Source organism: Tachypleus tridentatus, chromosome 6 (assembly GCF_004210375.1).
Source record: "Tachypleus tridentatus isolate NWPU-2018 chromosome 6, ASM421037v1, whole genome shotgun sequence".
Taxonomy (NCBI): Eukaryota; Metazoa; Arthropoda; class Merostomata; order Xiphosura; family Limulidae; genus Tachypleus; species Tachypleus tridentatus.
In genome coordinates this window covers 152,979,406-152,996,887 of record NC_134830.1, presented here as the reverse complement: position 1 = coordinate 152,996,887, position 17,482 = coordinate 152,979,406, and the positions used below count along the sequence as shown (strand labels likewise).

The following is a 17,482-nucleotide window of genomic DNA, read 5'->3' as shown; positions in this document are numbered from 1 at the left end:
ACATCCAAAGGCAACCCATTCCATATACCAACCACCCTATTTGAAAAATAAAACTGTCTCAGATGAAGATGGCTTCTACCTTATCTAACGTGTATATTTGTGTCCTCTAGTTCTATAATTATTGTTGCTAAGTGTGAAAATTTTTTTATGAACTGATAATACTTAAACATTTCAATGAAATCCCCTCTAACTATTCTTTCTTTTCTTTTTAAGAGAAATCAGTTTTAAAGATCTCATAAGACAACCCCTCCATCCCAAGTACTATTCCACTAACCCTCCTTTGACCTCTAACAGTTCAATGTTTTTCCAAAGGTAAGGAGCCCAAGACTGAACACAATACTCTAAATGTGGCCTAACTAGTGACATGTAGAATGAAATAACATTTTTAGACATGTATTCAATATTTCTGTAAATACAACCTAAAATCCTATTTACCCAACCACTAGCAACAACAACACTGCTTGGATGGCTTTAGAGACTGATCAACTATTACACCAACATAACACTGCTAAAGTTATTCCCATCCAAATTATTCTTATAATTCCAATTATGATAACACACGTGCATTGTCTTATATTTATTATAATTAAAATCCATCTGTCATTTATTCGTCCAACTCACTAAATTATTTAATTCTTTTTATAACTCAGCAGTAGCATCTTCACAACCAACAAGACCTTAATGTCATCAGAAATCTATGTAATTCATTGACGATTCTTTCATCCAAGCCATTAATGTAAATCAAAAAGAGTAATGGTCCTGAGACTGAGCCCTGAGGTACCCCACTTGGAACATTAATCCAGTTTGACTGAACTCCACTTCTGGCAATCCTCTGCTTTCTTCCATCAAGCCACTCTTCTATCCAGTGAGTTAACTCATTCCCTGTACCTATAGAAACAAGATTCTTTACAAGCCTTTGATGTGTTACTTTGTCAAATACTTTCTGAAAATCCAGATAACCAAATCTATACCTTTATCCTCATCTACATATGTAGTAACATTTTGAAAGCACGTCAAAAGATGTGAAAGGCAAGATTTTCCTTTAGTGAAATCATGTTGACCACCTGATAAAATTCTAAACTTTGTTACATGGCTTTGCAAAGTATCTTTTATCAGACCCTTCAAAACGTTTCCCATAACTGATGTAAGACTAATAGGCCTATAATTACTGGAATAATTCTATTACCTTCCTTGAAGATACAAGTGACGTTAGCTAATTTCCAATGTGTTGGTACTTGTCCACTGTTCAAGAACTTACAAAAAGTTGTGGCAAGCGGCTCACATATCCAATAATTGACTTCCTTTGAAACACTTTGGGGAAACTTATCTGACCCAAGAGACTTGCCATTCTTTAAACTTCCTAAATTTTATTTAAACAAACACAGAATTTATGCAATTGTCTTGTTTGACTTTGTTTCCACGTATCACTTGCTCAATATGAGGAATATTGTTTACGTCTTCGTTAGTAAAAACTGAAGAAAAAGCAGAATTTAATAACCTAGCCATTTAATAGCTATCACATACAAACCTCCTTTTATCACACCCCCTCTAACATCGGATATGAACGGTAGTGAAACAGCCCCTAGTGTCGTTTTATTCTTCTATAGTTTAACATTTAAAATTAGAATTCTAAATACATTTATGGAAATACTACGTTACGTGTTTTTTACTGTTCTAATTAACGAATTCCAGAAAAAGAAGGCGCCGGTAAAATATTGACACAATTTTTTTTAAACATATTTATGGTTTTCATGTCGTACTAACTTTCTCCCGATCTTTCACTAATACTGGAACTATTTTATCACTGCGTACTCTTAGTTTAACATTATATCATTACCGGATATTTCACCATTTTGATTGAGTAGTTATAAGGCTTAAGGGATGGACACAATGGGTGTCCTATTTCACAAACTTTCTATAATCTTCTATGTCTCTTGTCATACCAGTTAATTTATTTTTTTTTTAATTTTGCGATTCTGTTTTTTTTTTTTTGTTCTTTTACTTCCAGCTACCCTTTTGTTTCGTTAAGGAATATATTTGTTTTGATTACAAGAAAATTTTTCTTTAAAAATTTTCCACATCTGCTCAGTGTTTCCAAATAACTCAGCTGCTCAATCCACACTTACGATTACGTTACTCATTTTCTGTGTAGAATAAATAGACAAGCCCTGCACTAATTAATAGGTTTTGTCGCTACACTGATGGTATCTTTGTTTAAATGCTTGTGTGTGAATTTCATATGTTATCTTAGGACTCTGAACCGACAAAGTCATGGACCCATGAACAATTTGTTGCATTCAGGAATGTTATTATTTGCTCTAGAGGTCAATGGACCCTATTCACTATTTTCGGAAGAAATAAAACATTTGTTTTAAGAAGTATGCGCACGCATTTAACTTTACGGTGACCAAACTTTAGGGGCAGATTAATCAACACTTTAAGGAGAAAAAATGAAGCAAATGCGTTTAATGTTCTGAGACACGCAGCGCAAGTTAGAACAGTGAGTAGTGTGACAAACTATGGACCTGTTGGTTCCCATACTCGCGTCCCATTACTGCAAAAGTTTAAAAAAAGAAAAGAGTAAGTGCCAAATCCCAATGTTCTGTCACACAAGAATTGATTACGAGATGTTGATTAGCTGTCTTTTCTTTCGTCAGGCTGTAGGGAAAGCTACCAGCGTAGATAGCTTTCGAATGCCTTTGCCCCTAAATCCAGGGTATTGTAACTGTCTCATGTTGCGGGAGAGGGACACGATAAATAGGGTACAATATCACAATATTGAATACAAATGGAACCCGATAGAAAAATTCGCAGGGGAGCCCATACATTCTGCGATACGCCTCTGATGCAAATAGGCCCGGCATGGCCATATGTTAAGGGCACTCGACTCGTACTATGAGGATTGCGGGTTCGAATCCTCATTCAAACAATTATTCTCGTCCTTTCAGCCATGAAAACGTTATAATGTCACAGTCTATCCCGCTATTCGTTAGTAAAAGATTAGCCCAATAGTTGGAGGTGGGTGGTGATGACTAGCTGTCTTTCTTCTAGTCTTGTATTACTAAATTAGGAGAGGTTAGCGCAGATAGCCCTCGTGTAGCTTTGCGCGAAATTCAAAACAAACAAGTTGATAAAAATTATAACACAAACAAACCGTTTCATAGTTAAGTGTACAGTTGGGTTTAAGTATGATGTGGCATTACTCTATTTGTATAGAAACTTCTAAACGCAAAATAGTCTTGTTTCTACAGATTTGGAAAACACGCAGGAAAGACAAAGTATTAGACAATGGGGAAGACTGGTTGAAATTACTACATCATTCGAGTGAACTTCCGCTGGACTAAAGCGAAGAGAAGTACTGGAACTGACACACACACTTAATTGTGATAAAGAATTCGTAACTTCATGTCGCACTTGTACATTATTCTCACTGCATGTAATATCAACAGCTATTGGTCAATTAGCATGTAATGTCAACAGCTATTGGTCGATCAGCGGATTCTTTCTCTTCTTGATTAAGTTAAACTCGTAGTTATGCCAACTTCTTATCTTGACAGACTGCTGTACACTATTCTATTAGGTCATTTCCTTTGTTTCTACTTATTACCCAAACACGAACTTAGAGAGTTGCCCACCATTACCAGTTATCAGCAATCAGTGTACTTATCACGTAGGAAGTGAGTCTGCGCGTAGCTTAGATCAAAAATTCAGAATTTTTCCATGAACTATAGATTTGGTATAACATTACTTATATATGTCGTTTACTTTAAGCTGTCTGTAAAACTTGAGATTTCAAATCGGATTTGAACGGTAAGTAAAGCAGTTCCTAGTGTTGTTTTTTCTTCTATAGTTTAACATTTAAAATTAGGATTATAAATACATTTATAGAAATACTACGTTACGTGTTTCTTTATTGTTTTAATTAACGAATTCCAGAAAAAAAAAAGGCACCGGTGAAATATTGACACAATTTTTATCCCAAACCTAACAATAAATTAATAACATATTTATGGTTTTCATATCGTACTAACTTTCTCCCGATCTTTCACTAATACTGGAACTATTTTATCAGTGCGTACTCTTATTTTAACATTATAGCATTACCGGATATTTGCCCGTTTTTTCCCCTGAGGTTTAAGAGATGGGGACAAAGGGTGTTTCTTTTATGCATTAAACTTCCCGTGAGACAGAAGTCTACATATAACATTACAAACAAGGGTCGTATTATCCTCGGTAAACAACAAATAGTTTGATATGATTGTTTTGTATTTTTTCTTTTTGTTGTATACAACATTAGACTACGTCACTTATTATATTTTATGAATGAAAATTTATTTACTTTACAACCATTGTGGAATCTATCTCGGAATGATATAAACAAATATCTAGAACACCAGTACGAATTGTACACAGTCCTTCAATATATGTTTGGTCGTCATTGAATAGTTTATTGTTAAACATTCTTTAGACCTGACGAAAAGCTCAGTAGAGACAGTGACACTGGTGAAGGTATCAGTAGAGATAGTGATCAACATGTTGTCATTGATTAAAATTACTCAACAACATACATCAACATGTTGTCACTGATTAACTTAATCAACAACATACATCAAAGTGCTGTCATTGATTAACTTAATCAGCAACACACGTCAAAGTGCTGTCACTGATTAACTTAATCAACAACACACGTCAAAGTGCTGTCAAAGATTAACTTAATCAACAACACACGTCGAAGTACTGTCACTAATTAACTTAATCAACAACATACATTAAAGTGCTGTCACAGATTAACTTAATCAACAACACACATCAAAGTACTGTCACAGATTAACTTAATCAACAACACACGTCAAGGTGCTGTCACTGATTAACTTAATCAACAACACACGTCAAAGTACTGTCACTAATTAACTTAATCAACAACATACATCAAGGTGCTGTCACTGATTAAATTAGTCAACAACATACATCAAGGTGCTGTCACTGATTAAATTAGTCAACAACACACATCAAAGTGCTGTCACTGATTAACTTAATCAACAACATACATTAAAGTGCTGTCACAGATTAACTTAATCAACAACACACATCAAAGTACTGTCACAGATTAACTTAATCAACAACACACGTCAAGGTGCTGTCACTGATTAACTTAATCAACAACACACGTCAAAGTACTGTCACTAATTAACTTAATCAACAACATACATCAAGGTGCTGTCACTGATTAAATTAGTCAACAACATACATCAAGGTGCTGTCACTGATTAAATTAGTCAACAACACACATCAAGGTGCTGTCACTGATTAAATTAGTCAACAACACACGTCAAGGTGCTGTCACTGATTAACTTAATCAACAACCTACATCAAGGTGCTGTCACTGATTAACTTAATTAACAACACACGTCAAAGTACTGTCACTAATTAACTTAATCAACAATATACATCAAGGTGCTGTCATTAATTAAATTAGTCAACAACACACGTCAAGGTGCTGTCACTGATTAAATTAGTCAACAACACACGTCAAGGTGCTGTCATTGATTAAACTAGTCAACAACACACAATAAGATACTGTCACTGTTCAAACTAGTCAACAATAATATAAATCGAAAATAAGATTGTGTTACTTTAGTAAAAAGGTTTTGGTTTTTAAGATCTATATACAATTGTTATTTAATTAAGTGTTGACACAAACTCTCACAAGAAGCTAGGACTATTTCAATAGCCTAATCACCGGGCTGCTCTGTCCTTCCTTCTCTAGTTTCACCCCTACAGTGGTTGGCTCGATTACTGAGTTAGCGAGTTTGTGAGTTGCTTTGTCTCTTACCTCAGTTTTCTTAATTTCGAGTTTGTTTTCCAACAGAGTTCTAAAAATGTGCTGTACGTACAGAATTATTAGGAAGTCAGTTACGTTTATCTACGCAATAATCACGTGACGTCAATACCCCTTCGGACGAAACAATAACACAAACATCTAATTAAAAAACAACACAAAAACAGGGTCGCACACATTGTACAATAAACAAGGAAGACCACGCTGGTTGAGACATGGTTTAGAATGATTGATATGTATTTTTAAAAGTATTATTTTAAAGTGGTTGATATGTAGGAATTTTTTCGAGCTTGATCTTAGCCTTTGAGAAATCGAAAACGGTAGCTAACGAACTTACAAATCCCTTTTTTATATCAGTGGCATCACCCCTTAAGAGCCTAAATGGAGCGTCGTTGTGGGAAATGCAATATTGTGAGAAGCAATTCATTCGATGACCTACTGAATGGGCTTAAATTCGAAAGCAGAGAGTGTCCTGAAGGTGTTCTGGTGGACGTAATAAAAAGCCATATCGTCAAGGAAGGATACTTGTATCTCTTGAAAAATAAAGGACTTTGGAGGAGGTAATACTGAGACAATTTGTCTTTAATGTGCTAATTAAAAGTCTTGTAATGATTTTTTTTTTTTCCGATAAGTAATTTTTGCCAGTCTTACTTGCATATTACTCTACTCACCAAGCAGCTTATAAAACCGAAACGTAAAGAACTATGTACCAAACGGATTTTGGCGGTGGACATATTTAATTATGAACTTAAGAAAATAAAAATATTTTTTTTTGCGATTTGTAGGGAGCGGTAGCTCTGCGGTTATTCAAAATGTTACAGTAACTGATACAAAATGTTACAGTGACTGATACTTCCTTTAATCTAGCAGCTATAAAACATTCATTCTAAGAAACGCCACGGATGGTAAAACGTTAAATGTCTTTAAGATTTGTTTGTTGTTTGATATTTAACAACAACAACAAAATAATTCAAGGGATATTTGTACTAGCTCTCCTTAATTTTGAACTGGTAAATTAGTGGGAAAACAGCTGGTCAATACTCCTACGACCCGGCATGGCCAGGTGGTTAGAGCGCTCGAGTCGCAATCAAGGGTCACGTTTTGAATCCCCGTCACACCAAGCATGCTTGCCCTTACAGCTGTGGGGGATGTTAATAGTGACGGTCAATTCTGCTATTCTTTGGTAAAAGATTAGCCCAATATTTGGAGGTGGGTGGTGATGACTAGCTGCCTTCCTTCTAGTCTTACATTGCTAAATCAGGGACGGCTAGCGCAGATAGCCTTCGTGTAGCTTTGCGAGAAATTCAAAACAAACAAGCTGACAAACATTATAGCACAAACAAATCGTTTCGTAGTTGAGTGTCCAGTTAAGGTTTAAGTATGATGTGGCATTGCTCTATTTCCACAGGAACTTTTAAACTCAGAATAGTCTTGTTTCAAGAGGTTTGGAAACACAAGTGCGAAAGCCAAAGTATTAGATAATTCAAATAAAACTCTCACTACCAACTCTTATCTGATCTAACGGTGGGAGATTTGACCAATTTTTGAGTGGTCAAGTCTTTGCCATTGTTTTAAATTTAATGCTGTGAGATTGAATCTTGAGCCATTGTAAGTACAAATACTCCATACGCATAACGTTATGTGCCATGCTCAAAAATACACGTTATAATACATAAGTTGTATCAACCTTGTACATGTCTGGCTGGTCTTACCGCTTCCTATGGTCCTGGATTTGATCATTACTTTTATAACGCATCCACGGCTTTGAAGTGTGGACAATATACACACACACGTTTTGTAGTAACTTTAGTAACGAGAGCCTTCCGCTAGTACAGCGGTGTGTCTCCGGATTTACACCGTTACAATCAAGGGTTCGATTCCCCTCGCTGCGCTCAGCAGATAGCTCGATGTGGCTTTGCTATAAGAAAACACACACTTATTTTGGGCCCGGCATGGCCAAGCGTGTTAAGGCGTGCGACTCGTAATCTGAGGGTCGCGGTTTCGCATCCCCGTCGCGTCATATATGCTCGTCCTTTCAGCGGTGGGGGCGTGATAATGTGATGGTCAATCCCACTATTCGTTGGTAAAAGAGTAGCCCAAGAGTTGGTGGTGGGTAATGATGACTAGCTGCCTTCCCTCTAGTCTTACACTGCTGAATTAAGGACGTCTAGCGCAGATAGCCCTCGTATAAAAACAATGTTAACCAATTCTTCAAGTACGCTAATCTTGTTTAAACGCATACAAAATGTAACAAGTAACAACCCAGTCCTGACGTTGTTATGACACAATTTTGAAATCTGGTCTCGGATCGTAAAAATCGACAAAAGTAATTTTCACAAAGATGACTTGTTTATTACGACCAGATCAACAACAGTCAGAATTGACATACTTAAATATGATTTAACGCAGGCTGAAGTGATCGTAAAACATATAAATTATTTATAATCTTTACGTTTGTTGGTTTTTAAGCGGAATGATACATAATGGGCTCTCTGTGCTCTGCCCATCGCGGGTAACGAAGACCATTTTTAGTGATACTTGGTCTAAGACGTATCGCAAAGCCATCGGAAGGCAAAAGACATTACTGTTGTTCGATGTTACTTTAACGTAAAACAGCATTACGTGCTATCAGTTCGGCGGGAGAAATCGAACCCCGAATTTTAGTGTTATAAGCCTTAAAACATTTATTTTATATGATAACATATATTTTATTCGATAAACTCGAAGTTATGTTTGTTTCATAAATGCTAAAAGTGTAGTTGAAAAGTATTCCCCAGGTATATTATTCCAATAAAATATCTAATGTTGTGGAGAATAAAACTTTCAATAAAATATCTATTTTTGTGTGGAATAAAACTTTCAATAAAATATCTATTTTTGTGTAGAATAAAACTTTCAATAAAATATCTATTTTTGTGTAGAATAAAACTTCCAATAAAATATCTATTTTTGTGTAGAATAAAACTTTCAATAAAATATCTATTTTTGTGTAGAATAAAACTCTCAATAAGATATCTATTTTTGTGTCGGATAAAACTTCCAATAAGATATCTATTTTTGTGTGGAATGAAAGTTCCAATAATATATATATATTTTTGTGTAGAATAAACGTTCCAATAAAATATATATATATTTGTGTAGAATAAACATTCCAATAAAATATATATATTTTTGTCTAGAATAAACGTTCCAATAAAATGTATATATTTTTGTCTAGAATAAACGTTCCAATAAAATATATATATTTTTGTGCAAAATTAATGTTCCAATAAAATATATATATTTTTGTGCAAAATTAACGTTCGCATAAAATATATATATTTTTGTATAGAATAAACGTTCCAATAAAATGTATATATTTTTGTCTAGAATAAACGTTCCAATAAAATATGTATATTTTTGTGCAGCATAAACGTTCCAATAAAATATATATATTTTTGTGAAGAGTAAACGTTCCAACAAAATATATATATTTTTGTGTAGAATAAACGTTCCAATAAAATATATATATTTTTGTGCAGAATAAACGTTCCAATAAAATATATATATTTTTGTGTAGAGTAAACGTTTCAATAAAATATATATATTTTTGTGTAGAATAAACGTTCCATAAAATATATATATTTTTGTGTAGAGTAAACGTTCCAATAAAATATATATATTTTTGTGTTGAATAAACGTTCCAATAAAATATATATATTTTTGTGCAAAATTAACGTTCCAATAAAATATACATATTTTTGTGTAGAATAAACGTTCCAATAAAATATATATATTTTTGTGCAAAATCAACGTTCCAATAAAATATATATATTTTTGTGCAAAATTAACGTTCCAATAAAATATATATATTTTTGTGCATAATAAACGTTCGAATAAAATATATATATTTTTGTGTAGAATAAACGTTCCAATAAAATATATATATTTTTGTGCATAATAAACGTTCGAATAAAATATATATATTTTTGTGTAGAATAAACGTTCCAATAAAATATATATATTTTTGTACAAAATTAACGTTCCAATAAAATATATATATTTTTGTGCAAAATTAACGTTCCAATAAAATATATATATTTTTGTGTAGAATAAACGTTCCAATAAAATATATATATTTTTGTGTAGAGTAAACGTTCCAATAAAATATATATATTTTGTGTAGAGCAAACGTTCCAATAAAATATATATAATTTTGTGTAGAGCAAACGTTCCAATAAAATATATATATATTTTTGTGCAGAATAAGCGTTCCAATAATATATATATATATATATTTGTGCAGAATAAACGTTCCAATAAAATATACATATTTTTGTGCAGAATAAACGTTCGAATAAAATATATATATATATTTGTGTAGAGTAAACGTTCGAATAAAATATATATATTTTTGTGCAGAATAAACGTTCCAATAAAATATATATATTTTTGTGTAGAATAAACGTTCCAATAAAATATATATATTTTTGTGTAGAGTAAACGTTCCAATAAAATATATATATTTTTGTGTAGAATAAACGTTCCAATAAAATATATATATTTTTGTGCAAAATAAACGTTCCAATAAAATATACATATTTTTGTGTAGAATAAACGTTCCAATAAAATATATATATTTTTGTGCAAAATTAACGTTCCAATAAAATATATATATTTTTGTGCATAATAAACGTTCGAATAAAATATATATATTTTTGTGTAGAATAAACGTTCCAATAAAATATATATATTTTTGTGCATAATAAACGTTCCAAAAAATATATATATTTTTGTGTAGAATAAACGTTCCAATAAAATATATATATTTTTGTGCAAAATTAACGTTCCAATAAAATATATATATTTTTGTGCAAAATTAACGTTCGAATAAAATATATATATTTTTGTGTAGAATAAACGTTCGAATAAAATATATATATTTTTGTGTAGAATAAACGTTCCAATAAAATATATATATTTTGTGTAGAGCAAACGTTCCAATAAAATATATATATTTTTGTGTACAGTAAACGTTCCAATAAAATATATATATATTTTTGTGTAGAATAAACGTTCCAATAATATATATATATATTTGTGTAGAGTAAACGTTCCAATAAAATATATATTTTTTGTGTAGAGTAAACGTTCCAATAAAATATATATTTTTTTGTGTAGAATAAACGTTCCAATAAAATATATATATTTTGTGTAGAGCAAACGTTCCAATAATATATATATATTTTTGTGCAGAATAAGCGTTCCAATAATATATATATATTTTTGTGCAGAATAAGCGTTCCAATAATATATATATATTTTTGTGCAGAATAAACGTTCCAATAATATATATATATTTTTGTGCAGAATAAACGTTCCAATAAAATATATGTATTTTTGTGTAGAATAAACGTTCCAATAAAATATATGTATTTTTGTGTAGAATAAACGTTCCAATAAAATATTTATTGTCGTGTGGATTGTTGTTTTGAATTAAGCACAAAGATACACAATGGGCTATCTGTGCTCTGCCCACCACTGGTATCGAAACCCGGTTTTTAGCGTTGTAAGTCCGCAGACATACAACTGAGCTACTAGGGGAGCGTGGTGCGTGGAATAAAACTTCCAGTAAAATATCTATTGTTGTGTACAATTGGACTTCCAATAAAACATCCTTTTTTGTGTATACAATACAATTCATAATAAAATATCTAATGTTGTGTGGAATAAAAGTTCCAATAAGGTATCTATTGTTTTACAGAATAAACGTTCTTATAAGACAATCATTGTGGTATATAGTTTTTCACTTTGAATAAGTTGTTTGTCTTTTCTGCTAAAGTTCATGGTTTGGAAGTATTACAAACATTACCGTTACCACGAAACTTTATTTATGATGTAAAATGTTTACTTCAGGGTCTGGGGAAAACTACAGCCAGCCGTGTTGGAAATCTTTATGAAAACAACGTCACAGTTCGTGTTGGAACAGTTCACCTCTCTGGTTGTCGTTTGGATGTTTCTCCCCTTCAGAGTAGCAATAATGAGAAAGCAATTCGATCTTTATATATACTGAAAGAGGTATGTACAGGGTCATCGGAGCTATGATGGTCTGTCAATTTCAATAAAGGTGAACTATTTATGTTGTTACAACCAAATACCTTATCCCTAATCTACTGATTTATTTTTATATTATTCACTACCGGTGGGGTACACATACATCATCATTTTGAGAAGTTTTATGTTTTTTTTGCCTATTGCAACACTCACTGTAATGGAATAACTTTTTTCACCCGTAAAATACAGTAATTAGTTAGATCAAATACAATATTATTAGTATTTTTGTTTACTGTTAGAACAAATATATTATAGTGTATTGTTAGTATTTTGTTTACTGTTAGAACAAATAGTGTATTGTTAGTATTTTTGTTTACTGTTAGAACAAATAGTGTATTGTTAGTATTTTTGTTTATTGTTAGAACAAATAGTGTATTGTTAGTATTTTTTTATTCTTTGTGTAGTTTATTTAATATTAAGAGCCCTGCATTTCAGAAATTTCTGGACTCTGACGTAGAAACAGTTTGGAAACTGTATTTAAAAACAGATCAATATAAATTTCACCAGCAATCCTTATAAATCTCATTAACAATAAAAATAGATTCCACCACAAATTTATATAGACTATCAATAAGTTATACAGATCTCACCAGTAATTCATAAATATTTCCCCAGAAATTCACACAGAATACACTAATAATTTATATAAAGCCCAAAATAATTCATAAACATTCCGCCTGCAATTCATATAGAATCTATTTGTAATTTATATAGATCCGACTAATAATTTGTGAAAATTCCACCAGAAGTTCATATAGAATCTACTAGTAATTTATACAAAACCAACAAATATTTCACCAGAAATTACCAATAAAATCTATTAGTAATTTATATAGATCCAACCAATAATTCGTAAAAATTCCACTTGAAATTTATGTACAATCTATTAATAATTTATATGAATCCTACCAATAATTCATATAGATTACACTAAAAATTCAAGAGTTAGATGTACTTTGTGACCAGAAAGTTAGTAACAGCTATTAGTAGCACACACAATCTATTTTTACGTGAAATAATGTGCAGTTATTTTAATCAATATAAAAACTATCAAAAAAGAATGGATTTCACACTTGCACCGTATTCACACTTGCACCGTAGTATGAAACCACAAAATAATTAAAACAAATTCGAATGAGTATACTGTAATTCAAATATTTCGAAAAACAAAACACGCTTTTAAATGTTTTCGGAATCTTTTTTGGCACGTCAGCAGATGTATTAACTGCAGCTAAAGATAGAAAGTCAGCGGGGAAAACTTAATGACGTAACATTACGGGCTTTTCTGTCATCAACATTTCCAGACTTGAGAAAGCCAGTTTAAACGTTACTATATCAACATCTGACAGGATGTGGTGATATACAAGAGTTGAGTGTTATTATTATTTCATTTTTTAAAAGATATAAAACAAACCTCGCCATTTATTTGGACGAAAACTAAAGTAGAAACTATTGAGTTTTAAACTTTAGGTGTTTACGCACGAAACAAAATATTGAATGAATATGTTCATCATATGCATCGCTAACTAAATTATTCAAAATTTTTTTTTACTCTCTCTTTTTAGAAGCTAGTAATGCTTGGAGCGCTAAGACTGATTTCAGTGTCTAATACAAGCAAAGAAACATATGGATGTAGATGGAAGTGCCTGAGTTGGAGGTCTAGTTGACTGGTCGATATTTTTAGATATTCATGTATTCGTTGGACCCGCCTTTCGAGCATTTCATTCTCGTGCGCTTGTATTTCGAGCTAAATCTCGAGCCAAATGACACGAGCTACTTGATGGTTTTATAAGCTATAGCTGATAAATCGTCGCCCACCCGTGTATTCCGACTAATATAATAAGAACTCATAGTTCTGCAACCAGTAAATAGAGACCAGCGCTTTCCTTTTCTTTTCTTTTAGCATCGGTTACTCTCTTTGTTAAGAACACTTTAAGATCGGAAACTGTATTTTCCTACACATATAAAGCGCTGACTCTTTCGACAGACGATGTGTTACTGTACGACTGTATAACGTAGGTAAGATGTACATAAAACGGTGGATAAACTAGGGTACAATAGAAGAAACAAACAATCAATCTAAAGAGGACACTCTCACAAGCTTCGAACAAAGTGACTTGTGGTAAAGGTAAGGACAGGAGTTTTTGTTTTTATTTTAGTGAAATATGTCTCATTGCGTCTCGAGAAAGAGGACACACTATTGCATTTTGTGACAGACAATTTTGAAACGAAGGAAACTTATGTAATTCTTCGAAAGAGTTTGTTATTAGCGCAACGTTACATAATACAATATCTCTTCTGTGCCTACCACGAGTATCTAAACTCAATTTTTAAGCCACAATATTACCGCTTTATTATTTTAAGAAAGAAAGGAATTTTTCGTGTCATTTTGTAAAAGATAGTCGATGTATTATGTAGTGAAGGAAGCCAGGTGGTTAGGGTACTCATCTCGTAATATGAGGGTCACGGGTTCGAATTCCTTTCACACCACATATGCTCGCTCCGTCAGCCGTGGGGGATTACAATGTAACAACCCCACTATTTGTTGGTAAAAGAGTATCCAAAGAATCGGTGGTAGAGGGTGATGAATAGCTGCCTTCCCACTGCTAAATTAGGGACTGCTAGCGCAGATAGCTCTCGTGTAGCTTTGCGTGGAAATTCAAAACAAACAAAGAAGGTATGTTTCTGTTGGAATATCTAAAACCATTTTTCATGATTACACATAATTTGGAGTTTAATTTGTACAGTGTATATAAAAAAAAAAAGTCAGGTAGTTGAACTCACCAAAATAACGTCAGGGGTGAAGTACGATCGAAACCCCTAACTTATATCTATTTACTGTAAAAAACAAACAAACACTTATTACTTTCCATGTGTCTATATAAAAGTTCGGTTGGAATAAATATTTGACGAAAATGGGACTCGAACCATGTTTAAGGATTTCTGCCTACGACCCTGGTCAGTAATATTAAACCCAACTGTAACTTCAATTAACTGAAATTTTACAGACAAAACTTTTAAAAGTAAAGTTATAATTATGGATAGCTAAACAGTTGTTCTTTATTTCACAACAAAGCCACAGAAGGCTATCTGGAATCAAACCCCAAATTTTAGCGTTGTAATAAGTTCACAAACATATCGCTATCCCACCGGAGGACAGTAAAAGGGGGAAGCTGTTTTCTTTTAATTACAGCAAAGAAGTATATTGCCTGGGGTAGAGCTGACTATTTACTGACTGGACTTTGTCACTTATTTTGTGTAGAGGGAGAAAATAGTCACTCTAAAGTAAAGGAATTTTTATAGGGACTTAAAACAACCGAAATTTTATTTGTATATATTATAAATTATTATTCGTCAAAACTAAAAAAAACGAAACTAAACAAACTTTTATTATAGTCTCTCCGGTTGTTTAGTTTGCTTGTTGAGCGCAAAACTACACATGGGCTCTCTGCGCTCTGTCCACCATAGGTATCGAAAACCGATTTCTAGAATTGTAGTCCGCAGACTTATCGCTGTGCCACTAGGGGAGAGGGAAGCGTCAGCACTGTGCATAACAGATGTAGTGTGATGTGTAATGAAAAACAAATATACATCAAACTTCATATTTATCTTGTTGAATTTCACGCATGTCACTCGAAGGTTATTTGCTCTAGCCGTCCCTAATTTAAAAGTGCCAGCTTACTGACGAAAAGCAGGATTCACCGTGACGTTATAACATCTCCAAAACTGAACGAGCAAGTGTGTTGGGTAATGGGATTCGAACCTGTGACCTTCAGATTCCGAGTACGTACTGTGACAACTATTTTTATAAGATATTTGATAGAACATTTGTTATGATGTGAACACCTTGTACAAGCTGGCGAAAAATAATTGCTGTTACCCTTTTCATAAGACATTAGTGTTAGGCCTACTACATTTTTAAATTTTACATTCATAATTAGTCCCTTCGGGATATTTAATCATTAGAAAAGAATATAATAATCTCAAGGACCTATAAACAGATATCGAGGTTCACCATTCTTGGTTCAATTTTGTAAACGTCAGGGCATGTATTAACTTGTACCCTGCTTTTAAAAGTACCTGCGATACCAGATTAAGGATGTGGTGTTTGAAAATGTAGTAGGCCTAATATTTATGTTTTTGATAAGTATAATTGTAATCTTTTGGGCTTATTTGGATGTAATGGGTGAAATCCGTAAAACCTTTCAAATTTGATACAATCCTCCACATAATTTGTTTTTCAACAACAACAGAGAGTTCTTCATCTAAGCCTACTTTTGAATAATACACTCCTTCAGCTAAACCTACTTTTGAACAATAACATACACCATCTCATAAGCCCACTTTTTAAACAACAGTCATTTACCTACATGTACTATTAAATAACAACATACACACCTTCGCTTAAGCCTACTGTTAAATAACAAGACATCAGAGAATGCTTTTTTTTAATACAGATAAAACAAGATATAAGAAGTCCACCAAAGCTCTGTATTTATAATAAGTATTCCAGTTCATATTTGGTAATGTTAACTTGTTCGAAATATTATATCACTGTGAAAAATAATAAGTATAGTAAATTACTTTTAACTATATAAACAACTGTGTGTATGGTTTATTAAATATACAATAAACGGAGTGTATATGTATATTACATGTTACTGTAAGCCTAATTTCTAATCGTTTATGTGTGTATTTCGGAAACGGGGTTGTCTTCACGGGTTCTTGAAACATTTGTAAATACACACTCTGCATGTTTTTTACATGTTTCTACAATTCAGTGTTTAACTATTTTCTCCTGAATTTGTTATTAAACAGCCAAAATGATAAATTTATGTTTGTATCAAGTGTCTTGCCTTAAATGGTGAAATTCTTCCGTATAAAAAAACTTAGTTTTATTTGTTTGTAATAGCAGAAAAACTCTGGTCCACTGAAGTATTATGCGAAAAACTGTGTTTTCGCTTATTTAAATGAAACGAAAACTTGTCTCTTTACAGCATGACCTACTTGAGACTTTGTTATCTTAGTGTTTAACGTTTTTGTCTGGAAATTTGTTTTCACGAGTCCCAGCTCTGCCATGCCTTTCACCAGACGTCTCAGTTTGAAACAGGAAAAAACAAAACTAAAAATGAAATGTATTTGGACAACTAACAATCTATATTCACTTAATCATAGATAATTTGTTTTTTACTGATTGTTAAGTAAGGATAATTCAATTGGTAAACGCGTGACTCATTTTCCTTAAGAAGGTTAAATAACGATGACCCAACTGGTAAATGCGCGACATATTCTCTAAAAAAGGTTAAATAGCAATGACCCAAATGGTAAATGCGTGACTCGTTTCTTTAATGAAGGTTAAATAAATATGACCCAACTGGTAAATGCATGACTCGTTTCTTTAATGAAGGTTAAATAAATATGACCCAATTGCTAAATGCGTGACTCATTTCTTTAATGAAGGTTAAATAAATATGACCCAATTGCTAAATGCGTGACTCATTTCTTTAATGAAGGTTAAATAAATTTGACCCATCGCACGTAAATATTCTT

At 32.5% G+C, this 17,482-nt stretch overlaps 1 protein-coding gene across 10 annotated transcripts in view; it reads left to right on the top strand.

Annotated features, from left to right (window-relative positions):
* The first annotated feature begins 3,541 nt into the window (after nucleotides 1-3,541).
* LOC143254108 (uncharacterized) overlaps nucleotides 3,542-17,482 on the top strand; it is a 29,467-nt gene continuing 15,526 nt past the window's right edge. For 2 of the 10 annotated variants that reach the window (XR_013029955.1, XM_076508896.1), the window contains exons 1-4: nucleotides 3,542-3,810; nucleotides 6,197-6,399; nucleotides 11,735-11,896; nucleotides 13,498-13,951. Coding sequence is in view for 1 of the 10 variants with exons in the window: in XM_076508893.1 (XP_076365008.1) it covers nucleotides 15,683-15,715 (33 nt within the window). In the remaining 9 variants the exon portion in view is untranslated. Of the gene's footprint in view, nucleotides 3,811-6,196; nucleotides 6,400-11,734; nucleotides 11,946-13,497; nucleotides 14,061-14,080; nucleotides 15,716-17,482 lie in introns of those variants that run through there. The other 8 variants (XR_013029953.1, XM_076508894.1, XR_013029954.1 and 5 more) reach the window with 8 other exon arrangements.